The sequence below is a fragment of the Trichoderma camerunense genome (assembly GCF_050948025.1).
Source record: "Trichoderma camerunense strain CBS 138272 chromosome Unknown V8C40scaffold_3, whole genome shotgun sequence".
Taxonomy (NCBI): domain Eukaryota; kingdom Fungi; phylum Ascomycota; class Sordariomycetes; order Hypocreales; family Hypocreaceae; genus Trichoderma; species Trichoderma camerunense.
Window position 1 is genome coordinate 568,094 of NW_028145367.1, and position 24,211 is coordinate 592,304.

Genomic DNA, 24,211 nt, shown 5'->3' on the forward strand with positions numbered 1-24,211 from the left:
GGAAAAGATAACGCTGCTGCACCCTGATAAAGTTGTGAGGAGCCAACAGCAGCAGCAGTCCCCCGGAACCGACATCCGGCCGGGAAGTCAGTTTGAAAGCATGTGAGGTTTGCCACGTACGGGGAAGATCAGTCAACACATGGTGGCTTGGACGAGTATTTTTGTTTTATTTCTTGATGGAAAATCAATCCTTTCTATGCTTTAGCCTGTTTCCGTTCTAGAGCCTTCTCCAATGCTGCTACGCGCTCGTCAATCTTCTTGAACGACCAGCCCTCGAACGCGGGGGGGTAAAGGAAAGGACGGAGATCGAATCGGTGATCATCAGGTGAATAGTCGACCGCGTGATAGCTGTTTTTTTAAAAAGAAGAAAGTTAGAAAATGAAAATCAGGAGATTTCTCTGCACATCAACATCTGGGGAATAATGGTCGAGCTCGATTCTCGGGGCGAGGCTTCGCCTTTTCGCGGCCACCCTCGTCCACACGACGCTTGATCCATCTGCGGGCTGTAATGAGGACTTACCTAGGCGTTGCGACGGTCTGCTTATGGCGGCTAATTCATTTATTAATGCCTTGAATTGTAGATGGTGGTGAGGAGAAGTTTACGTACTTGATGTAGTGATAGAAATGAAACCGCTTGACTTTGTCGGCGATCTCGCGGGGACTTAGTTTTCCGTGGCCGCCCCACTCGTTGAGCAGTCTCAGAAACATGCCGTACGGCCCGAGCTTGTGCTGCTTGCGAAGCGTCTGTCGTTTGATGGTAGGTTAGCCCAGTTTTGTGTGGCTTTTGACAGGACTGCTATACTTACACCAAAGCGGGATAATTCGTCATAAGTCATGCCCATGTCGGCTACGTTTGTCACGTCAGCTCAAAAGTTCTTTGACATTTGTATGTTTGTTTCGCTTACCTTCATCGCTTTGAACGTAGTTCTCAGTGATGGGTTCGAGTTCGGCCGTGGCTAGTTGCGTTGTTAGTAACATTGGTGATGATCCGCGGCCTGGCAACCATTGACTTACGAATGGCATGATAGAATTCGTCTAGGATGGGCATATCGAAATTCGTGCTTGCCCAGGTAATGAATCGTTTACTTTAAAGGGAAATATTAGCCATCTCATGTTTTGGAACGTATGTTGGCCAGTCTGTAAGACGAATGTGGAATATTTTGCGAGTAGCGTCTCATCCCGGCATCCCTTCTTTGATATCTCGCATCTGAAAAGTACTTACAGGTCGGTCTTGCTGATGGACCCAATAGGATTGAGATCAGCGGAGCTACAGTCGTATTTGGTGAGATCTAGAGCACAACATTGTCAGCATACATGCATTCAGGATGTCAAGGCTTCAATGTTACTCACATCCTCGAAGGCATTCATCAACGTTGCTCGATCCAAGAACCAATAGGCCTCCTCTACCAGGCCGTTGTCGAACCGTCGGCAGCATCTGCGCGTAATAGTAGGCGATCACCATGCGGGACCGGCTCTGGATATTTTGCAAAGCCACTACGATGACCGTGTTAGCGAATTCATTGAATCATGGCAGCTTCACAGAGAAGAGAGACATACAATTTTCGGCAGCTGATCCTCCGTGAACCTTGAATTTAGGCTCAAATCCGGTTCCCTGTGTAAGCAAGTTCTTCGTGGCGTGGTACGTATCGTCAATGTTCATATCTGTGTGGTAGCTGCCAATACGTTTGGCGAGATCCTTGGCACGCTGTCGAGTCTCCTTGCTGCTTTGATTGGCCATGCCCATGTAGACGGTATGGAATATTTGGTTGCAAAACTCCTCTGGTGTATCGGGCAATTTATCAGAGTAGGCAGCAAGTCTCTTAACGTCGGCGATTACGTCCTCATTCCCGTCCTTTACAGCCTGGACAACGAGGCGGCACATACTGTAGACAATGGTGGCTGTGGCGCATGAGTCGATGCCTCCTGATAGCGGGACCAAATAACCTGCGGTTTTGCTTCGTCGCACTTTGTGTTGATGGTTAGTAGATGAGATCAACAATTCGATGACAGAGCTCAAAGTAATGGGCGCGAAGACTTACAGTAATCCCATAGCCAGCATGCCGGGCCGAGAGCCTACATGATATCCGTGGTTAGCAATAACTCCTGTAGTCTGTCGATAGTATTCGGGTGGACATTGATATGGCGAGTGAATATAAGGTTAAGAGCACATACAATCTCTTCCTCCGGGAGGTGGTATCTTGCTGGCCTGGGTGGTGTCGGGATCTCGAGAATTCGGAGGGTGTCATGCGTGAGTCGGAAATCGACTTCAATTCTCTCGTATACTGGCGCTTGGGTGGCTTGGAAACCGCGAGAGGGAGCGAAGCGGTATGACCGTACTTCCTCAAGATCGACCGTTGCAACAACAACTTCAACATCCACCAAACTGAACTGTGCGCCCTGAGCGACGATCTCGCCGTTGACCATGATCATTGAGCAGCCATCGTAGAGCAGACGGTCACCGTCGCAACCTATAAACTGTCAGTAGAGGAGCGGCTAAAAAAGGGGTGTTGGCTTTGAACGTACCTGACTGATTTGCGTAGAGATAGATACCGCCATTCTTTCGGGTGGCCTCCTGAATCAAAGCAATTCGTTCGTTGAGCTTGCGCAAGCTGTGGTGAGATCCTGAGCTGTTTGTGAAGATTTCAACGCCGTTCAAACCCCTGAGGTTAATAATTAGTAAATGCTGATGAGAGACTGTTTTCATTAAGGGGAATACATACATGTTGATGTGTGGTGCCTGAGGAGTAAAAAGTTCTTCGCAGGTTTCGGCTGCAAGTGTTGTATCATTAAGAGACAAGATAATGTCACCGATAGGCACCTGTCGAACTCCCTGGTGTTCCTGGATCTGTGGAGGAAGGTTGTATTTCTCAACATATCTGGGGCGGTTCCAGGGGGTGAAGAAGCGGTTCTCTCTGAAGTTTCTATAGCAAAGGGATCAGTCATTGCTTATGTTAGAGCTCCCGGCGGATGATTTATGAAGCATCGAGGAGTTCTGAACACTCATGTTGATGAGTGTAAGGCAAGGTAGTCTTCTTAACTCACCCATCGTTGGCCAGGTATATCTTTGGACGAAGACACAGCAGCTTGCCATCAAGGATCATTGCACGGCAATTATATCTGCAGCCTCTGTGCATAAGAGGGAGTCCCACGTCAATGAGAATGCCATGAAGGGATGTATCCGTTAGGATTTTGGATAGCATATCCAGGGCATGATCATAGACATCGGACTCAAGAAAGTGATCGAGACTATCAGTTGTAGTTAGCACTCGGCCGTTTCGGTGTCAACTGAGAAACACAAGCTATTATCCCAGGAGCAACCATATCGACGGCATCAAAGAACCTACCAGCCATAGCCACTTATTTCCAGTTCAGGGCCAGTTCGCAAGGTAGCTCCGGCTTCTTTGGCCTTCAGAATACTCTTGCGAATTCTTGCAAGATTTCCCTCCCAGTCCAGCGCCCACTGGTTGAGGGAGCACGTGGCCAAAGTGATGAGGTTAGCCATTGTGAACCATCAATAGGAGATGCTGGAGCACAGATGCTCAAGATATCCAAAGTGACGATATACCCAAGGTGAGAAAGAAAGAGGAAAAGAAAACAAAGAAGATCCTTTGAGTAGATGGCTTTTGGCGATAGCGGGCCCGGTACCAGTATAGCAGCTCTGCTAAAAAGAGGGGTGTGACTCTTAGGTATGATGATCGGCTTACTTAAGAAAAGTTCAAGATCCCGAACAACGCCGACGCATATTATCGGAGCAGCGTGACTTTTTTTATAGCTCAAATTATTGGGGAGAGAAATATTTAAGTATAAGATATGCTAGAGGCAATTATAATTTTTGATTAATCTGTAGAAATGCGAGAGTAGACAGAGAAAACTCTGTGTAGAGAAACTGTGGATTTGCTCGCTGCAATGGAAGCTTAATAGAAGCCAAGATGAGGGAGAATCCGGCGACGACTGAGCTTGAAGAGCTGCGATTTTCGAGGCAGAATTTAAACAACTCATGGAAACATATCTACAAAAATTTCAGATTTCCTATATCTGCACTTCTATCCTCATCCCGCTGGCTACGGCATCCAGCCTGGCGATAGATGAACCAGGGCGGGCACAGGTTATATGCTTTGAATGAAGTATAATGATGCTCTGTTACAGAATTATAGGTAGACCTTGTGTACTCGTAGATATTCATGGAGTACTACTAGGTAGGCAAGTGTACGTAAAGCAAAAACAGCATCAATTCCTTGCTGACTTCGAACAATTACGAAAGTGTATTATTGGAAATTTGCAGTCCCGCTTATTTCGCCAGACGTCAATTAAACGCATTCGGACGCGCGTTGCCTGCAACTTTACTTTGGAGACGATAAACACCGAACTCAGCACAGATATTGGGATGAGCAGCAATTCTCCGCATGGGCCTTGCTACTACAGACTTAGGTACCTGTGATGAGTGCAAATAGGCGCTATGTCGCGTGTTGTCGATACATGCACGCGGCTCTTCCCCCCCCCCCCCCCCCAGCAAGGCGGAGGGAACCTTGTCTCTGGCCCGGGACCAAGGAGATGGAATCCCGGATGGGCACGGATTGCAAGAATAATCCGCCGCCTTGCTCCGGAGTTGCAGGCATACGAGTACAGATACACAAGGCTTACCCATGCCTGTCTGCTCGGCCCGCTGTGGACTTGGAGGGTGTAGGTGCATTTTCGCACGTAGGTGACATTGCAGCCTCACTCGGTGTTGACGTCTACGGAGTATGCGAAATTGCTGGCTGGCTGGGTGATGACATTGTGCTGGCTGTGTATATCAAAGCCTCCAAGTCGATTGAAGGAATGGCCATGATGAGCTGGCAGGGAGGCGGAGGAAGAGATTTGAAGCAAACACAGCTTTCAGCCTGGATGCCTGACGATCTGGTGCTTCTGATTCGGTGATGATGTGGCTGAAGAAAACATATGTTGTCATGTTGTTACCGGAGAAGCCTCAACCTAAAAGGCTGCCTCCCACGGTTCCAGCTAATGAGAGTTTCTGTAAGACCAAAGTCAAACCAGTCACGCCTCGAGCTGCGGAATCATGCCCTTTGTGGTGTGAGTGCGGAACGGAGATTGGGCAACGCATGAAATGATAAATAATCTTCAAGGATCAAAACGGATTGGATGGATGAAGATCCGCACAGACTGGCTAACCCATTTAGGCGCACCACCACGTGCAGCCGCCACGTAACAGGGCTGAGCGGCGACTTTTGCACCATCCCAATCTACGTCCACGGCAAATTGCGACACCGTGTCCGCCACTATGGACTGCTAGCTGCGTACCCAAGCTTTGCTTTTTCCAATCAAGCTCTCCTTAACTTTCTGTAGCATTTTCCATTCGCATCCGTTCTTTCGCCCAGCTTTTCCATCTTGCTTCATCCCACGACGCCTCTTACATTCCGCTTCAGGTCCCCCGTTGGTTTTCTGCAGCCGCCCGCCTCTTGTGCAACTTCCACGCCGAACCCCTCCCTCCCGCCAAAGTCCGCCTGCTTTTCCCTCCAAAGCTCAGGCAGATAACGAACGCCGAGCACACCTTGGCAGCCTTCGGTCGTTAATCACGCGAGCTTGCTGGCAATTCCGCTGCCCCTCGTATCTCTGCGGCTCAGCTTTGTGATACCTTATCGCACACCATCAATCACCATGTCGGCCCCTCGGACTCGACGGCGAGCTGCCCAAGAAAAGCTCGAGCATGGCTCTGACGACGACCGCTCCACTGCTGTCGTTGACGGCAACGGTTCAACTCGCGATGCGCCGGAAGCCTCGGATTCTGACGGCGACGAGAACATCTTTCTGTTCTGGCCCAACATTATAGGTACGCGTGCAAATCTGACGATGAGACTCCGTACGGAGGACAAATGTCAAGAGCATTGCTAATATTTGCTGCGCTGCCAGGCTACTGTCGAATCGTCCTTGCTATTGCCTCTCTATACTATATGCCCCTGCACCCTCGCACGTGCTCCCTGCTCTACAGCGTCTCTTGCTTGCTCGACGCTCTCGATGGATATGCTGCCAGAGCCTTTAACCAGTCGACTCGCTTCGGCGCCGTCCTGGACATGGTCACGGACCGCTGCACCACCTCGTGCTTGCTGGTTTTCCTGTCTTCGGCCTTCCCGCGATGGGCCATCATCTTCCAGGGCCTGATTGCGCTCGACTTCTCCAGCCACTACATGCACATGTACGCCACTCTGGTTGTTGGAGGCTCCGACTCGAGCCACAAGAACATCGACAAGAGCCAGAGCTGGCTGTTGAACTTGTATTACACCAACAAGGTTCGCTTCCCTCCCGACCACTAGCTCCCCCACCATCGAGGCTTGCTGTACTGACTAAAAAATGCTGTTCTAGACCGTTCTCTTCGTCTTCTGCCTATTCAATGAAGTCTTCTTCATTGCGCTCTACCTCCTGTCCTTCTCCTCGCCCCTCCTCTCACCCCACCTCATCAAGAGCGTGGAGGAGACCAGCGGTGGCCAGATCCAGCCCGGCGTCCCGGTCAACACCTCTCTCCTCCGACAAATGTTCCCCGATCCCTTCAGCGCCGCAGCTCTCGAGATCGCCCGAGCAAATAAGATGGACTCCACCCTCCCCTGGATCATCACCGGCGTCAGCTTCCCGATCATGCTGGCCAAGCAGATCATCAATGTGGTCCAGTTAGTCAAGGCGAGCAGGTGGCTTGCTGAGGTTGACATCAAATCACGAAAGGCAAAGGGCTTGAACAAGAAGGCCAGAAAGGCTTAAATCGAAACGCGATAAGGAATAGACAATCAGTAGCTGCCCACGAAATCCAGTCGGACAGCGGACGCAGCTATCAACACATTATCGTGAAAGGAATGGGGTGTTAGTATGGAAGCTGAAGAACCATACTTTTGAAGGCGGTTAATATTTGTATTGACAGTATGGAGGTCAAACTTTGTTTATCATCTGGGGCAGAAACCAGGCAGGTAGAGCAGTCTACCTCTCTCGGCCCCTTTTCTCTCTCTCGCAACAATGGGTGTTGTCTTGGGTGAAACTCACACAGCGCTGTGCAGCTGTTAATATTTGCATGGCTTGGCGCAAACGGAGGGGAAGGACTCAACAAGGGGATGGGCGGGTCGTGAACTGCCTTCATCCGTATATCGGTATTGGCAGATGGGCTGAAGGGATTTTTAAAAAACACAAATATTCAAAATTCAGGGGGGACATTTGGGAAGGGAGCGCTTATGGGCGTCCTATTTTATTTTATATAGTTTTTACCTCCTTTCTTTGTTCACCCCTTTTCTTAGCGTTGTAGGATGCTATTGTTCCTATCTTCTGTCCTCCCCTCATTTTCTTTTCTTTTTTATCTCTCCTGGCTTTTTCGCTGTATATATCTTCCTCCTTTCGTCTTCTTTTCTTTTGGTTATTCTCTTTAATCTTGGTAGAACAATGGTGTGATCCCGGTAGCTAAAATACGAAGAAGAAAACAATTTGTGTTGTGGACACAAAAAAGTCTACAAAATTAATCTAAAATATGTAAAATAATAATGAAGCTATATGGACCGTCTAGGTACCCTTTTAAACCAGTTCACGAAGGGCAACTCAGTGCAAAAAAGGATCTATAGTTTGGGGTATCTCAAAGTTTCTTCCATTTCAACAAAAATCATTATACGGCGTGAGATTATATAGCTTCATATTTTGTACTCCTCCACACCAAGCACGTCAAAACTCCCATCTACTCCTCATAAAATCCCGCCTCTTCTCAGCTTCTCGAAATAGCGCCTCCGGAAGCATCATTGCTCGATGAGACTGCGGCTCTAGACTCATCGCCATTGGCAGCAGCAGATGTCTCAGTGACTTCGGAGTTTTCGACGATGCGGGTGACCTCAAGGGGGACGAGCTCCAGGGGAGTGGACAGACCGTACCAGGCGACGACGATGACACCAAGGACACCGGTGAGGCAGCTGAAGACGAGAGCAACAATACCACGAGGAGTGAAACTGAAAGAACAATGTCAGATTATAGTATTTACGCAAAAGGGAAAATAATATGCTTACCCGCCGGGGATGGTTTTAGGGGCCCTGTTCTCGCCAGAGAGGTCGAGGAAATCGACAGTGTTAGCAGCAGCGTTACCCTTGGAGGGGGTACCAGCGGCGTCACAGACGGCAAGATGGTCATCAGGAATGGTGAACTGCTTCTGGATTTCAAGAGGAGCCTCGACGAACGTGGCGAGAAGGCCAGAAGCGACGTGCCACTCGATGTGACAGTGGAAGAGCCAGACACCTAATAAATCGAATTAGAAACAAGAAATAGACGACATTGGGCGGATGTAAGGGGAGGCACATACCAGGGTTATCAGCCTTGAAGCGCATGACAATGTTGCCATTGGGCCAGATGACGAGGGTGTCTCGTCGCATGGGCACGCTAGGGTAGTCGCTCTCAGAGAGATTCTCGTCCTCAAAGGTACCAGCCTCCTCCTCAGAGCGGTGAATAGCCTGGAAGGCGTGGCCGTGAAGATGGAAAGGGTGGCGGCCAGAATCAAGGTTGTTGACGACAATCTGGACAATCTCACCCTTCTTCAGGACAAAGGGATGAGTGAACTCGCCGTAGACGGCAGCATTGTCGGCGAAGTCGCCAGTGGACATGGCAGTGTACAGGGAGGGAACCTTGGGCTTGGTGTAAGTGATGTTGTTGAAGAAGGCATAGTTCTTTCCGTCACGAAGATTGTCCATGATGACATCGAGCTCGACGACCTGGTCCGGCTCCGGGAGCAGCTCCATCTTGTCATATGGCACCAGTGTCATATCATCAAAGGGATTGAGCTCGTCGACAAGGGCAGGCTCGGGAAGAGTGGCCTTGGAGTCGTAGGTCAACCAACCAGTGACGTTGTAGTTGAGATCATCTGGCAGAGTGTCAAAGAGAGTCTGTAAATTGATTAGCATCACGACGTGCCGCTGAAGTGCTACTTGTTGGGCGATTGCTTACGGTATCCATGCTGGAGACAATGGGGAAGTTGGCAGAGGTATCGTTCTTGGTGGTGAGGAGGAAGCTGACTCGCTGGGCAGCAGAGATGTAGACCATGTCAGCCTCAGCAGCCTCGGTGTAAATACCGTCAACCTCAACGATGCGCATAGTGTGTCCCTCAATCCAGAGGTACTGGCCGGCAAAGGCACCAATGTTGATGACTCGGAACATGTAAGTCTTGTTGGGCTCGACAGGGAGAGTCAAGTTCTGAGTTTCGTTCATGAGCGCCGCCTTGGGCACCGGCTCAGCACCAGTCGGGTTGTTCTTGGTCAAAAACTGCGGAAGAAGAGTTTGCATCTGGTCATGGTACCAGTCTGAGAGGGTCAGGACAAGTTCATGGTCAACTTCCTTGCGGTAAGGGAACTTGGGGTCGTGAATGACGAGGGGACCGCGAAGGCCATCAGGATACTGCGCATTGTGGTGAGAGTGGTACCAGTATGTGCCGGGTTGGTCAATCTGTAATCTTCAGTGAGAATGCTGTCAAATGTAGGCCAATAGCTAGGCATCGCAAGTCTTACGGTAAAGTCGTATTTGAAGGAGTGACCGGGCGGGATCTCACACTGAGACACACCGACAGGGCCGTCCATGTGTGTGGTGCCGTTCATGAAGAGGCCGTGGAAATGCAGCGAGGTCGACTGGTTGCCAAGCTGGTTGTTGACATTGATGACGATGCGATCGCCAACATTGGCCTCAATGCGAGGAATGGGCCACTGGTTGTTGATGCCAATAACGGGACGCGCAAAGGCTCCGTCTGGGTTGGCCGTGACCCAAGTGATGTTGAAGTCATAGTTGATGGTGGCCGCACTGGCGAGGCCCAGAGAGGCAGCGAACAAGGCCGCCGCTCGCGTGAAGCTATTCATGACTGCTGAATGGTTTCACTTGCTGGGTAGTCTGGAGAACCAGCTCTCTCTCGTCTCCGGGACAGAGCAGACGGTTAAGAAGGGCTGAAGAGGGAGGAAGAGAAGAGATGAGGAGGGAGAGACTGGGGGGAAGAGGAGGAGAAGAAGAGGCGGCAGAATCAGGTAGGAGGGTACCGACCGGCTTGACCCTCGATAGCCTCGAATTTCCGGGACGTCGCCGAGAATCAGCTGCTGAAAATGTTGAGGCGCTTCCGATTATCGCATCACAGATTGATAAAAAGCAATTGGGTGGGCAATGAATGACATGCTAGCCCGCAACTCTTGCTCCACACCACGCAAAGCCACGGCTATAATCGTGCTGGAGAGTCGAACCGGATGATTTTGTCTTGTTTCGTTTCAATTTCGGTTTCTGGCCGCTGTTGACGCACGGATCGGGCGCTGCAGTTCCTCCGGCTGGCTGCACCGAGGACCCATCACAAGACAAAATAAGAAACAAGAGGCTCGCAGAAACAAGGATCATGCATACAAATAAGCTACACAACCTTGCGGTGTTTGTTTGTCTAGCGGGCAGCAGCCCTCGGCTCAAAGCCGCAAGTTTACGGGTTACTGTTAATCGACATGCCTGTCCTGTAGTCACAATCCACCCACTAAAGTGCTAGGTAGGTGGAAGAGCTGCAGCTGCCACTAGACTAGCAAGAAAAAAAAAAAGAAAAGAGCCGGACAAGCATAAAACCTTGGCTTAATTGGAACTTGTGATTGGACGGTGAAGATCGCTAAGAGATCACGGCAGTCCACCCATGGCTCAGCAGGCCAATGAATGACTCAGGAGGGGCGGGGCAGAGACTGATGGTGGACTGATTGATAATCTTTAGTGTGATCAGATAAGATGATCAGAAGCTGGGCTTTTTTTCTTTCCGTTGACCAAAACGGGGCAACATGCGAAAATGGCGCGCAAAGAATTGTCAGTTGGAAGGATGAAAGCAAACCACAATGGGGCCATGAAAGATTTTTTTCGGTTTCGGTTGATGCAAGGGGGGAGAGGCTGGAATACGGCTGCAGTTCAGGTGAGCCGTCCGTGTATGTAGCTGAACATTAGTGCGTGATAGGAACCGCCTCTTCTAACCGTCTTGAGAGTATAGGATTTATAGCATGTGCAAGATGGCCATCACCACCAAATACATACATGATAGGCATCAATACATCTACATCTACATATGGATAGATATCCAAGACATTGGCAAAACATGGCCAAGAGATAGGGCTCAACACCATCTCACGGATCAGATAACTCCGCTTGGCGCCCAGTTTCTCCTCTACATCCACCTCGGTGTCAATTTAACCGACGGTTTCCCTGCACTACCACCTCCCTCCAAAAGCACAAGCACAAAGGCTCCATCACCATCCTAGTTTCAGCCTCGGCGCTTTACTTTGCCCTTAGCCCATGCCCATGCATATGGTACGCGGGTTTTATTTCCCATTGATCCCTCTTTAGCCGTTCTATTTCCTTATTTCCTCTGCCAATGTCGGAAACCGAGTATTAGCCCCAAAGGACCCCTGCAAACCCATAAGGAAATTTTTTCCTCGTTTTTTCTTCGTTGGGGTCATTCGACCCATGATCACGGCTGGCTAGTGGAGGGAGTGGAGGGGCGGGGCTTTCACACGCTTCAAAAGTAAACTTCTTGACAAACTTCCCCATCAAGCTTATCTGATCCGAGTCGGACTAGCAGGCCCGGCTGTTGAATTGGGCCGGCTGGAGACTGACATCCTTCACCATTTTCTGTGGCCTTATTGCTGGCCGACACCGCCGACTTCCTCCGTCTCGTCCATATCCTTTGTATGAGTCGATATCCCCTCGCCTCTTCCCTCTCCCTTCCTCCCTCTTCCGCATCCTCCTCTCGTCTCTGCTCGCGATAGTGAAGTGCTTCCATAATGGCCAAGGACGTCTTCTCAGTCCCCGTCTTCCTCGTCGTCTTTCGAGAGACGCTGGAGACGGTCATCATCGTCTCCGTCTTGCTCGCTTTTCTGAAGCAGACGCTTGACGGCCCCAATGCCGACCGTACAGTATACAAGAAACTGCGAGCGCAGGTAAGGAGTGCAATTTTCTCTACTTTTCTGATTTCCTAGGCTGGAATCCATTCATGCTAATGCGCCAGCTATAGATTTGGATTGGCGTCGCAACTGGCTTCCTGTTATGCATGATCATTGCCGCCGCTCTCATCGGCGTCTTCTACACCGTCGGCTCAAACACTTGGGACAAGAGCGAGCAGTACTATGAGGGCGCCTTTTCCCTCGTCGCCTCCATCATCATCACCATCATGGGCGCCGCGCTACTCCGCATCGGCAAGATGCAGGACAAGTGGCGCGTCAAGCTTGCCAAGGCCATTGAGTCGCCCATCAAGTTCAACTCGAACCGCGGATGGATTTCTCAGGCACTGGAGAAGTATGCCATGTTTTTCCTGCCCTTCATCACCGTCCTGCGTGAGGGTATTGAGGCTGTTGTGTTTATTGCTGGTGTGACTTTCTCGGCTCCGGCGTACGCTGTGCCTCTTCCCGTTGTCATCGGTCTCATGGTTGGTTCTGTCGTCGGATATCTTCTGTACAAGTAAGTGAATCCTCTTGGTTCTCTACCACTGGGCGATAAGAGAGAACTGTGTCTAACACATTATCATAGGGGAGGTTCATCAACGAAGCTGCAGTACTTCCTTGTCGCATCCACTTGCTTGCTGTATCTCGTCGGTGCTGGTCTGTTTTCACGTGCCGTTTGGTCCCTTGAACAAGGAAAGTGGAACAAGATTGTCGGCAGCGACGCCTCTGAGCTTGGCTCTGGCCCTGGATCATACGACATTGACAAGGTTGTGTGGCATGTCAACGTAAGTAGCGTCATCCAACAGGCAAGAATGGACAATCAGGCTGACAATGACTCCCAAATAGTGCTGCAACCCCAATGTGCCCAACAACGGCGGCTGGGGCATCTTTCAGGCTATCCTCGGCTGGACCAACTCGGCCACCTATGGTTCCGTCATCTCATACAACCTCTACTGGGTATTCGTCATGGCCTCGTTTATCCTCATCAGGTTCCACGAGACCAAGGGACGATGGCCCTTCCAGAAGGCCAAGCCCGCCGTGCCATTTGACTCAGAGGCCCGCAGCGGAAGTGAGAGCAACGATGGCGCTGTTGACTCTAAGAACGTGAACGTGTCGGAGAAGACTACGACTCTTAACTAGAAGGGAGCAAATATGTAGTGGGGGATGCATAAGAGGAACACGCTGCTGTGATGTACATGATATCATATAAAAGTGTTCTAAACTCTGTCCTCCGATAAGGTTAACCATAATGAACATGATAAATATACCCTCATTCAACATTCTATGGATTCCTTGTGCTTAAACGGGAAATATACAAAGAAAAAAAAAGAAAAAAAAAGAGAGAAAATTCCAAGCTACATTGTCCATTGCCAGCATATCTATACATGCTCAATCCCAAATCTGCCCAGTGGTCAATACACGTACCAGACGCCAACGTAAGACCTGTGTTCCTGTCCAACTACCTACTAGACCTCAGGCGTCCAATCCCAGGAACTCGCCGTAAACAGGCTTTTGGACACTCTGTCAGTATACATGGCGCCTTCGTAACGAAGACGCTGATCATTAGCCACCGCCCTGGTAAAGACGAATTTTGAACCTTCATAGTCATCCTCTGGTGGTCGGCTGTCTCTAAGTATTGTCCACGACACCTCGGAACGACGCTTCTTCCAGTCAGCATGAGCGATGGAGGTGCCACTAGCAGACAACATGGCTCGGATATAATCGATGATTGGCTCTATGCGGATTCTGAGTCCGCAGTTGGTGTGGTGTTTGTCGATCTGATAGCTGGGGCTTTGTTTCAGGGTAGCGAGGAGCTCGTCGATGTTGATCATGGCACCATCGGGCACTGCCATCAAAGATGACGAGGTGAAGTCGACCAGGAACAGCAAGTTCTTGGATGTCAGGAACTTGATCATCTGGCCAAGCTGGAAGGAGTCACAGGCTGCGCTAGAGTCATATCCGAGCTTGCATTGTCGATCCTTGGAGCAGTACAAGTCGAGAAAGTGTCGTTGAACAGACGCAATGGTATTTAAGACACATTCTCTCCGATATTGCAATTCCTCTATGATATTTTAGTTAGCTACTTAGTGTTTCAATGCTTGATATCTCAATGACTTATCACTCACCCTCTATGCCATCAGGCAAATGCCACCACGCAGCTGTAAGCTCCTCGTGCTCATCGTTGTACTCGCTCCATAGGCGAGATCCTCGAGTAATCAGCTCTCGTGCTGCCTGGTGCAGCTTCATGCCGTTTCCAAGAAGCCATGACACGAGAATCTTCTCACGAAGCGTCTGCTCAACATCGGTAGTCCGGCCATTCTCGTCGGTATAGTTCCTCGTGGTTGTCACTGGCCAGCGAATCCCGTTAAGAGAGCGAGCCACGGTGGTGATGCAGTCGAAGCGGTCTGCGAGAATGGCCATGGTAGCCACCTCTGGCATGGCCGCTCTCGTCACCTTGGCCGGCTTCTTGTGAATGATCCTGAGGATGTCCTCGAATGCGTGCTCGCGGCCCGCCGCCTTGGTGGCCTCGTCGTCATCCGTGATGGTGATCCATGGCAGGTCTGCGGCGTCTGCCTCCGCCGGCTTGAGCTTTCTCGCCGCAAGCTTCTTGTGCGCCTCCTTGATGAGACCGGCCTCTCGGAACTGCGAGTTGGACAGCAGGTTGGCAAAGTACTGCGAGTGCTTCTTGAGGGCGTCCTGGCTGACTCGATACGCAACCCGGACCTTCGTCTTGAGCGCCGGCTGGGGGGCACTGCCGGGCTTCTTTGGCGCATAGGCCGTGGCTTTACGGGACTTCTTGAGCGTCTCCTTTGACGTTTCGAAGGTCACGTCTAGCACGATATCGCCGGCATCGGCGACGGCGATGACATCTGGGCGCTCTACTTTGGGGCGTAGTGCAACAACTGCTGCTGCTTCTGCCTCTGGCTCTGCGGGTGCTGCCGCAGACTCGCCCATCCTTCAAACAAGCAGAAACGACAACTATCGACATACAATAAAGCAGAAGCAGAAGCAGAAGCAGAAGCAACGGTCAAGGACAGGACAGGACAGAAATACAAATTCTGACGGGCCAGCCAGTCGAGATTTTGCTGAAGCAGCCGAGGACCTGCAGGTACAAGTGTCGTCCAGTAGCATCTCAGCGAGTCCCTATCCGGCCAGTCCCTGATGCCTAAGCCGCATTGCTGGGTACGAGTACATACATGGATGTCTCTGGAAGTTTTGCAGGTTCCATTTTTATTTTGAATTTTCCCTAGCAAGGCTTCAGTCAAACCACTGACTCGATGCCTTGGGCCAGATCCAAAAGGCGGTTAGTGTCCTCTCGCCGCCGCCGCTGTATGTACATTCATGTACCGTCAATAACATTTGATACCTATACATGTAGGCTACCTGAATAATGAATAAGCACCGCAAGGCATCAGTCAAATGGCACTGGAGTTGAGGATGGATGGATTACTCAACCGCAAAGGCGTTCTGCTTTTGTGTTAGGGGACGGAGGTTAGTGGACAGGCACCAAAGTTACAGCGCTTCCCATCTCCATTCACCACGCTGTATGTACCCCTGCGGGATGCACCGTTTGAGAGCCTGCAGGGGCCCCCGGCATATCAGTCGGAAATGATATCACGCCTGGCGTTGATCTGGCTGCCTCTGCTTTGTTCAGGCCTCGATGCAGGTGCAGGTGGCTTCTCGGGCTGTGCAATTGATCAATGCATCATTCCGAGCACAGGCCTATTTGGTTCATGTCTCCATAAGAATTCAGTGACGTAGATCACTTCAATGTGTGCTGCATTTTGAAATATGATTCACCAACTGCAGCGAGTCAATGCATGTATATGGAGCTCATTTTAAAGAGCCGCCACTCCAGACAAAGTACATGGCCGGGACATTAAAACTCAATGGCACCGGTACCTGGTAGTGGATTCAGTTCAGCCCAACAGCGCACGGCCATGTAAAGTTCCGAGCAAAAGGCTCAACTAGCAGCTACTCTCAACTTACTCCCTCAAACTATATGCCGCCTCACAACCAATTTGATACTTTTCCGTTCCATTCGTTTGTAGCTATTTCATTATTATTACAAACTCACCCTTCGCAGCTCGATTACGGCTCCATAGTTTATCGAAGCTCTCCAACTCCCGCGGACCTTTCTTTGCTGAGCCGAGTGCAACCGTTGGACTATCCGAACGCTGACCTCTCTGGCCTGAGACTACCATCTTCCTCTGCTTCTCCAACAGCGAGCCCATGGCTCTGAGCAGCAGCAACCTGACAGCGATCCGACTTCGAAAGTGACACCGAATGCTTGGGCTTGCGGGTCTCAAGCATCGGCCAGCGCACACAGTAATCAATGGCCAACCTGGCAAATAAGGCGCTATGCTCAGCATCGAGAGCTGCCGCACACATCTCTCCCGACGCCGTTGCCGCCCAGACGATTCCCGCTTCACTACGAGTTGCCCGCACAAGCCATCTTCAGAACCCTTCAGATGATGCTAGTCGGCTTAGAAGCAAGACCACAGTCAACCATCGACAGCCATATCTGGCCGCAAGGGCTCGCGCGACGCTGCATCCCGTTCTGCCTTGGCGATGCGGAGCCCGCGGGGTATCTCGCGACACCCTCGTGAACCTGCCTCCGAGAAGCAGATATGCCCAGTTGGCTGCTGGACGAGACTTCCATACGTATTTCATCACCCATCTTCCGTCTTCCTCCCTACACCCAGACTCCGGGCGATTTCATGGGCCCGGCCACAAGCTGCCGCGCGAGGCCTCGGAGCCGCATACCCCCAGCCCCGGATCTGCGCCAGCTGTGTCAATACCAAACATGCCCAGTCGAGACATGACAGTCGTGCGAATCCCCTTGAAGCGAGCCAAGCACCACTTTGGCACTGCCACTGCCCGAGGAAATCGACCCTACAATGAAGACGCAGACCAGGCAGGGATAGTGAACATGCCTGCGTTTGCAAAGAGGGCACCGACAAGTGTGAAGCAGAAGCCAGGAGAGCCAACAGTGGCGGGCACCGCACTTGGAGACCCCCAGATATTCTACTTTGGGGTTTTTGATGGGCACGGGGGAGCTCAATGTTCTCATTTTTTGCGTGATGAGCTACACGGGTATATTGAAGAAGCAGCGGCGGAATTTGGCTTGCAGAGCAGTTTGCGCAAAAAGAACCCTTGGGAGGTCTCTAGCCGCCGGTTGGTGACTCGCAAGCAAGCTCTTGATGATGTGGATATGAAGAAACCTGATGAGGTAAAGGAAGACATCAAGCTTCCAACTCGCGAGGGTGACGAAGGAGTTGTCAAAGCCCCGCGCCATGGAGACCCTCTTCCTAGTGCCAAGTCTGAGCCGGTTGAGGTATCGGATTATAAAAAGGCCATCAGTCTGAAGAAGGATCTTGTGCAGGACTATAGAGCGTCAATTGGAGGATACTTTCGCCGTTTTCAGCCAGAACACTTTAACCACGCCGATGACGGTGACAGCGGCACTATCTCGATTGAAGAAGCCCTCGAGTACGCTTTTCTCCGCGCTGATTTGGACTTCGTTACCGCCCAAGCCCGAAAAGCCGATCCGGATGACTCGAGAGTTAGCGACAGGCCCGTGAACAACGACGAGATATTGGGCCAGCCTCACGCTACTCCCTCAGGTCACTCTATTGGTGGCACTACGCGGTTCAAGGGGGGCTCTACCGCATCGATTGTGCTCATCTCAACGCCTACCCCCGCTCCCTTTTGGCATCCGGGTGCGCATTCTTCCATCATCGTGGCACATGTGGGCGATACCCGTGTGCTACTGTGCGATACCGCGACCGGTCTTGCCCAGCCCCTGACTTCAGATCACCATCCTACTACACCAGGCGAGAGCAGACGTTTGCGTAGGTACGCTCCGGCTGGCTCCATGGTTTCTAACGATAGCTTCGGAGAGGAACGTATTGCAGGGCTAGCCAACAGCCGGGCTTTCGGTGACATCAAGAGCAAGCGCATAGGCGTCTCTGCAGAGCCGGAAATCACGAGGGTAGAGCTTGGCCCCGCTCAGTACTCCTTCATAGTCCTCATGAGCGACGGCGTCTCTGGCACGCTGAGCGACCAAGAGATCGTGGACGTCATCAAGGAGGCTAAGACCCCCGAAGAGGGCGCGCGCCGCGTTGTCGACTACGCAACGGAAGTTTCTGATGATGGCGACAACGCGACGTGCCAGGTCGTGCGGCTGGGGGGCTGGGAGCGTCGTTCTGAAGGCGGCCTGGGCAGTCTTGGGACCAAAGAGTTCAGAGATGCCCGACGTGCGGAGGCGCAAGACCCACGACGACGACGCGGGAAGCTGTAAGGGTAAGATGAGGATGGCGGTTACGTTATTCGATGTCAGAAGCATATTGGGGAGGATTTCCTTTTTATCATTATTTTGCGGCTGCATAAAGAACAGCGAGTTTTGGCTTGAGATTTATATATACATATACAGGCGTATATACACTGAATCGCGTGGAGTAAGGCCAGACGGAGTTATAGGCTTAAATCGACAGTTGGGAAAGCAGAGGAACGGTAGCTACTGTTACGTATCGCGTGAGCAGAATCAAGGAGCAATGAGGATCAATATCCCTGGCGACGTTGACATTTTGTGATGCCAAAGTTAACTTCTAAGAAATGTAATGCAAGAACGTATATTCGTGAGTTAATCATTCAATGTAGACTATGTGGTATTTCATATCCTGACCCCCCTTGGCCATCCTCTTACCGTTTACTAGATGGATAGGTAGCGTACAACACTTCCAGAAACGTACATGCTTCAGGCAAAGTTTTCATCGTCCAACGTACACACGCCACAGCTCTAGACACAATATGAAGTTCCAGAATGCCCGGCATCGACTCAAGGTATGTTACACTTAGTAGCCGTGTCGGTGCTCATGCTGAGAGCCCCAGGGAGGCTGTTGATCCTGGTGCCCTTGGCCATGATATGGAGCATACTGGGGCTGAGCTGGGCCACCGTATCCATGAGGAGGTTGGCCCCCGCCGCCGTATTGCTGTTGCTGGTGATACTGCTGTTGTTGGTACTGCGGCTGATGGGAACCGTATTCGTGCTGTGAATGATGTGGTTGACTCTGGTAGCCCTGGTGATAGCCAGAAGACTGGCTATGAGATGACTCCGTATGAGACTGAGAAACGTACGAAGCACTCTCCCCGTAACCATAGCCCCCTTGAGCAGGCGGTGAATAGCGAGAAGGAGGAGCTGGGGAATTGGAAGTATAGTTCACAGCCGGATTTCCATCACGGCCCTCCATGGAGTTTAGATCTCGGGTTTTGACTTGCTCCCAGAGAGACCCGGACACCTTACCGTGACCAAGCTGTGTAACTGTATTCCATGCGTCATGAGCGTGGCCGCTAACACCACCCTTCGTCTTCTGGTTGAGAATGTGGTTCTTGCCCTGCTTGACAGACTCTGAAGAGAGAAGACGGTCGAGTTCGTGGCGGCGAGGATGTTCACTGGCCCAGGACTGAACGGTGCGGAACATGTCTCGTTGGATCTGAACATGCTCATCACGAAGGGCAGGGTGATGGAATGCTCGCAGAACGTCGTTGACGACCTCATCGACAGGCACATTGGGGTTCTCCCAAGCGTACAGCACACGGCTTTGATAAGAACTGTTAGAAAACGGGGTCACGTACGGTGAAACAGATGATACTTACGGAACAGTGTACTGGAGAACCGTAGCTGCAATTCGACCAGCACAGGAGTTTAGGATATTGGTGAAATGGTCCTTTGACAGCATAGAGTGTGTCGGGTCCGAGCTTCTGGGGTTATCCCATGGCTCGAATTGGGAGTTGGCACTGGCGCTGATGACGCCGGAAGAGCCATCCTTGAGCACCTTTGAGACCTGGTTGATGATAGGCCTAATAAAGGGAGCAAGAAGGCCGAGAATGAACGCAGTCAGCGTCTCGCTGATGTGCTCAAGGAGTTTCTCGAGGCCAGGGACCTTTTCGATACCTCGACTAATGGCCTTAACAATCCTGTCGCGAAACTGCAAAATGGGGTAAATCTGCCTTGCAGTCTTGACTGGGTCGAAATTTGGACTCATGCCGGGAACGACATTAGTGTTCCCTCCAGCACGAGTACGTGCCTCGTTGTCTCGCTCCTGGGCATCAGCCATGGCCTTGAGCTCCCTAGCTTGAGAAGCAAAGCCCGATCCGTCGCCAGGGATCTTGGAGATGAGTGAGATGAAATCTTTCGGGGCGTCGATACCCAAGAAGCCCCTGGAAGCGCCTCCACCACCGCTACCGGAGGCTCCAGCGTTGAGGAGAGCAACGTCGACCTCGTCGACTTCAGATTGGGTGAAGTGATCGTTTGCCTCGCCAATGACAGAGTGTAGAAAGTCAACGCCGCCAAAGGTTCCGGTTACCAAGGGGTAGATGCGCTTTCCTCGGACCGTGATTTCGGACTGGGTACCGCAGTGTGGAAAGACGTCTCGATGTCCCAACTCACGGAGGGCCAGCTCGCAGTAGTTGCTGTGGGCGCTAAAGTCTTCCATACAGTGCAGAGCCTGGCCGAGACACCTAAGCGCTTCACACAAGTCGGCTTCTTTGCCGCTCTGTGATCCACTGGTATAGAGACGACCGAAGTGGATGCTTCGAGCGAAGCTGTAACGAAGATAGCCGGCACTGGTAGCCCATCGCCCGCTCTCATTAGCAATGTAGTTCTTCATACCGGTACGAGGATCGATGTCAATTTCAATGGGATCAACCGGACCACGGAGACGAGGATCGAGTGTTCGAGCGTCAATGCCATCTGCGTAGCCTTTGGGGTTGTCAATGTGCTCCTCCGGACGGTAGCAACCTAAGCGTTCTTCGGTCACCTCGAACTCCTCGGTGGCATAGCCAAATGACATGAATGAGAGGACCCAGACCTTTTATACAGATTAGTACTAACAATAGTTTCCATCGGAGATACTGTTTCCTACCAAGATTCGAATTGTAGGAGCATTTACGCCCTTGAGGGAGCCAACATCGACTGCCTGTGAGTAGTCACGAAGCCAATTGCCAAAGTATGTTCTCTTGACAAGCATAGACGTCCATTTCTTGCCGTGAAGGAAGGCAATGCTGGTGAGCATATCCTCAATATCTAAGAGCAGAGTGTCAGTTTTCTCATAGACATCTCTCACTTCCCACATTGTGTCACCCACCTCCATGGCGCCAGTTGTGTCCCTCGACCTGGAACCTGTGAGCTTCTACATGCCATATACATTTCCATGGATAAACCAAGTACAAACCTGTGCTATCGACGGAATATTACCAGCTCCAAATGCTGCCGCTTTCGTTGGCAGCAGCACGAGACAAATGCACAACACCAGCAACCAGGTGCCCCGCGGAGGTGAAAATGACGCCATGATGCAGCCGACTTGGCGGGGCAAATATCAAAGAAAAATAGACAGGCTCGGTGTATGGAACTGTCCCAAGTCAAGTTCGAGTATGAAAACAGAGGCTCTTTTATTCCTTCTCTTTACCAAATTCAAGTTGTCGTCATTTGTATGCTGCGGGTGAGATTGGTTGCCTCCTTTGTTTGTTTTTGTTTGGAGCTACCTGTACCTGTTAGGTAAGGTTGTTGAGCTTCAGCAAGCCACAATTTGCTCGAGCCACACTTGCACATGATAATCTTGGCCATTTTGATGAGAAAGTGGCGCCGCACAGCCACACGTCCATGAGGAGGCTGACACCTCGTCCAAATGCAGTGGGTTTTTGCGGTGAAGTTGGATTATGCTCATGTGTGTTGTTGGGTGTGAATGTTTGTACAGTAAATAATCATTCATCAAATCAGAAGTGATGGATCGGATACTTCGGTATCACAAGCAGAAATGAAAAATGTAGCATGATGCCCCTGATGTTAATATTGACGATTACGCGTGTTTGCTTGGACGAGCCGGGTTTTAAAATGCCGAGAGCTGCATGACTGAAAGAGGAAATTCGGATAGCCTATACATTATCCTATACGGAGCTCTGTTGAAAGGCTACCTGCGGAATACAAATGAATGCACATTACCTACTTGTGACTCCACTGACAACTGGCATATGGATGATAAAAAATAGGTATCTCTCAAGTACCTCGAGGGTCATCCCTTCTTCTTTAACGCCGCAGCCCGTCTCCGGGTTGTCGGTGTTCGGAGACTGCCATGTACATCCGCACTTGCATCTGCAAAACACGAAGCCTGACGGGAGCAATGTAGATGCTCATAACATCAATTTCAATGGAAGAATCGGATCAAGTAAACGGAAGAAGTACCCATAGGTAGAGGTCTTTTAGAACTCAAAAGTTCATTGGTGGTGTGACTTTTGGCGTCTTCTCTGCTGAGGTTCCGTGGTAACGCCACTCTCAGCGCTCGGCTTCCGATGCACTGTAGTGTCAGACACCAGTAGCGCGCTTCAGGGACCCTCAAAAATTATTCATCGGGGCTCCTTGGAACCCGCCCATCCGATCTTCAGTAAATCTGCCGGCCCCTAATAAATCCTTCGCTCCGTTTACTCTCAACTTCTTCTTCTCCATCAACGTGGTGACAGGTGCTTTGCCTTCACATTCGAATCCTTTTTCTTTCTTTTTTTGGTTTTTGACCTTAGATCTGGCCTGCTGTCAGATGCGCCAATCCTTCTCTTAACTTTCAATCGGAGTGCCGCTTTTGATCTGCCCCATCTGTCTTCGTTAACGCCACCTCATCCCTGCCCGCCTTTTTCAATCATCGCAATAGCACGACAAAATGCCTTCCAGAACGCTCCCTACGTTTACGCGCGCCGAAGTCGAGACGCATAGCTCGGAAAAATCTTGTTATGTTACCATCGGCACCAAGGTCTACGATGTCACCGATTTCTTGTCCGACCACCCCGGTGGTGGCCAGCTCATCATCGACTACGCCGGCAAGGACATCGAAGACATCTTGAAGGACAGCGTTTCCCACACTCATAGCGAGGCTGCATACGAAATCCTTGACGATTCTCTTGTTGGCTTTGTCGTTACCGAGAAGAACGGGGCCGCCAATGGAAACGGCACTGCCAATGGCGAGCCGTACGTGCATCCGAGAACTGGCATGGCTAACGAAGAGGACCTCAGCAAAGACACGGATTATACACAGGACTACAAGAAGCACAAGTTTTTGGATCTAAGCAAGCCCCTGTTCGCCCAACTCTGGTATGGAAACTTCACCAAGGAGTTTTATCTCGATCAAGTGCACCGTCCACGCCACTACAAAGGTGGCCAGTCTGCGCCCCTCTTCGGAAACTTCTTGGAGCCTCTTTCGAAAACCCCATGGTGGATGATTCCAATCCTCTGGCTTCCCTGTGACGCATACGGCTCATTCTTGGCCTTCCAAGGATTCGACTACCCCATCATTTTTGCGGCATACTGGGTCCTTGGCTTCTGCATTTGGAGTCTCGTGGAATATGGTCTGCACAGATTCTTGTTCCATCTTGATGAGTACGCTTTACCCCCATGCTAGACTACTTTGCATGACCTATTACTGACTTTAACACAGCTATCTTCCTGACAACCGATATGGAATCATTGCGCATTTCTTGCTCCACGGCATTCACCACTATCTGCCCATGGACAAATACAGATTGGTCATGCCTCCAACCATGTTTTTGCTGCTTGCGACTCCTTTTTGGTATCTCGCTCATACCATTTTCGCCTATAACTGGTATGCGGCGACAGCAGTGTACTGCGGTGGCATTTTCGGTTACATCTGTTATGACTTGACTCACTACTTCCTTCACCACGAGAACCTTCCTCTCTGGTACAAGGGACTCAAGAAGTACCACCTGGAGCACCACTTCCTCGAGTACGAGCTTGGCTTTGGTGTTACCACCAAGTTCTGGGACAATGTGTTTGGTACTGAGCTGAAGCCCAACGTCGTCAAGACCCAGTAAACTCAGCAAGTGCGACACGTACATATGTGCTTTTGCAGGCCCCTTTTATAAGGGTGAATAATACTGCAACATCAGTTTTTTCTCTAATTCTTCTGGCTCTGTTTCGTACGGGATGGGGCAGGCTTTGGCTAATTTGGAATTTGAGGATTATGCATTGTTATGAACATGGGCAGATGGTTTCACGGGGCTGATAATGGATGGGAATAGGAGGAGGCAAAGTTTCTAATGGCTGCTGACACGAGTTACGGACAAATTGGAGATCCACGAAGAAGGGGATCTAATGGCGACACTAAAAATACCGATTGAGAACCTGTAGATATTATACACTTTTAATCCAACGACTACTTAATACTTTTACTACTTTCAATATACCATATCATCACTGCCCACTGTCTAATATT

The 24,211-nt window shown here is 50.7% G+C and overlaps 9 protein-coding genes across 9 annotated transcripts; 5 read left to right on the forward strand and 4 right to left on the reverse strand.

The window, feature by feature from the left end:
* Positions 1-194: 194 nt before the first annotated feature.
* V8C40DRAFT_272911 (glutamine-dependent NAD(+) synthetase) lies at positions 195-3,502 on the reverse strand (the record flags this gene model as incomplete). Its single annotated transcript, XM_083220407.1, has 15 exons — positions 195-348; positions 521-550; positions 608-744; positions 807-847; positions 906-956; positions 1,015-1,085; positions 1,223-1,289; positions 1,351-1,494; positions 1,558-1,965; positions 2,040-2,073; positions 2,173-2,468; positions 2,524-2,660; positions 2,721-2,921; positions 3,043-3,246; positions 3,345-3,502. The coding sequence occupies 15 exons, from the start codon at positions 3,500-3,502 to the stop codon at positions 195-197; spliced, it is 2,133 nt and encodes a 710-aa protein (XP_083076842.1).
* Positions 3,503-4,442: 940 nt separating this feature from the next.
* Positions 4,443-5,087, forward strand: V8C40DRAFT_235091 (uncharacterized protein). Its single transcript, XM_083213779.1, has one exon. The coding sequence runs from the start codon at positions 4,552-4,554 to the stop codon at positions 4,915-4,917; it is 366 nt and encodes a 121-aa protein (XP_083076843.1). The 5' UTR covers positions 4,443-4,551; the 3' UTR covers positions 4,918-5,087.
* Positions 5,088-5,499: 412 nt separating this feature from the next.
* V8C40DRAFT_137738 (CDP-diacylglycerol--inositol 3-phosphatidyltransferase) lies at positions 5,500-6,797 on the forward strand. Its single transcript, XM_083211151.1, has 3 exons — positions 5,500-5,827; positions 5,908-6,284; positions 6,358-6,797. Exons 1-3 carry the CDS (start codon positions 5,656-5,658, stop codon positions 6,745-6,747), a joined length of 939 nt encoding a protein of 312 aa, XP_083076844.1. The 5' UTR covers positions 5,500-5,655; the 3' UTR covers positions 6,748-6,797.
* A 738-nt stretch (positions 6,798-7,535) lies between these two features.
* Positions 7,536-10,001, reverse strand: V8C40DRAFT_137732 (Cupredoxin). Its single transcript, XM_083211150.1, has 5 exons — positions 9,507-10,001; positions 8,950-9,444; positions 8,312-8,888; positions 8,022-8,247; positions 7,536-7,964 (listed from the first exon to the last, which is right to left on the reverse strand). The coding sequence occupies exons 1-5, from the start codon at positions 9,846-9,848 to the stop codon at positions 7,727-7,729; spliced, it is 1,878 nt and encodes a 625-aa protein (XP_083076845.1). The 5' UTR covers positions 9,849-10,001; the 3' UTR covers positions 7,536-7,726.
* Positions 10,002-11,038: 1,037 nt separating this feature from the next.
* Positions 11,039-13,213, forward strand: V8C40DRAFT_235097 (iron permease FTR1/Fip1/EfeU). The gene is made up of 4 exons (XM_083213780.1): positions 11,039-11,933; positions 12,008-12,450; positions 12,520-12,718; positions 12,780-13,213. Exons 1-4 carry the CDS (start codon positions 11,778-11,780, stop codon positions 13,071-13,073), a joined length of 1,092 nt encoding a protein of 363 aa, XP_083076846.1. The 5' UTR covers positions 11,039-11,777; the 3' UTR covers positions 13,074-13,213.
* A 93-nt stretch (positions 13,214-13,306) lies between these two features.
* V8C40DRAFT_137752 (uncharacterized protein) lies at positions 13,307-15,131 on the reverse strand. Its single transcript, XM_083211152.1, has 2 exons — positions 14,060-15,131; positions 13,307-13,995 (listed from the first exon to the last, which is right to left on the reverse strand). The coding sequence occupies exons 1-2, from the start codon at positions 14,886-14,888 to the stop codon at positions 13,400-13,402; spliced, it is 1,425 nt and encodes a 474-aa protein (XP_083076847.1). The 5' UTR covers positions 14,889-15,131; the 3' UTR covers positions 13,307-13,399.
* Positions 15,132-15,694: 563 nt separating this feature from the next.
* V8C40DRAFT_235101 (type 2C protein phosphatase PTC6) lies at positions 15,695-18,527 on the forward strand. The gene has a single exon (XM_083213781.1). The coding sequence runs from the start codon at positions 16,270-16,272 to the stop codon at positions 18,235-18,237; it is 1,968 nt and encodes a 655-aa protein (XP_083076848.1). The 5' UTR covers positions 15,695-16,269; the 3' UTR covers positions 18,238-18,527.
* Positions 18,528-18,790: 263 nt separating this feature from the next.
* V8C40DRAFT_272914 (heterokaryon incompatibility Het-C) lies at positions 18,791-21,286 on the reverse strand (the record flags this gene model as incomplete). The annotated part of the gene is made up of 5 exons (XM_083220408.1): positions 18,791-19,535; positions 19,593-20,806; positions 20,861-21,021; positions 21,083-21,110; positions 21,170-21,286. 5 exons carry the CDS (start codon positions 21,284-21,286, stop codon positions 18,791-18,793), a joined length of 2,265 nt encoding a protein of 754 aa, XP_083076849.1.
* A 1,094-nt stretch (positions 21,287-22,380) lies between these two features.
* On the forward strand, positions 22,381-24,195 carry V8C40DRAFT_235106 (fatty acid alpha-hydroxylase). Its single transcript, XM_083213782.1, has 2 exons — positions 22,381-23,358; positions 23,417-24,195. The coding sequence occupies exons 1-2, from the start codon at positions 22,646-22,648 to the stop codon at positions 23,808-23,810; spliced, it is 1,107 nt and encodes a 368-aa protein (XP_083076850.1). The 5' UTR covers positions 22,381-22,645; the 3' UTR covers positions 23,811-24,195.
* Positions 24,196-24,211: the final 16 nt, after the last annotated feature.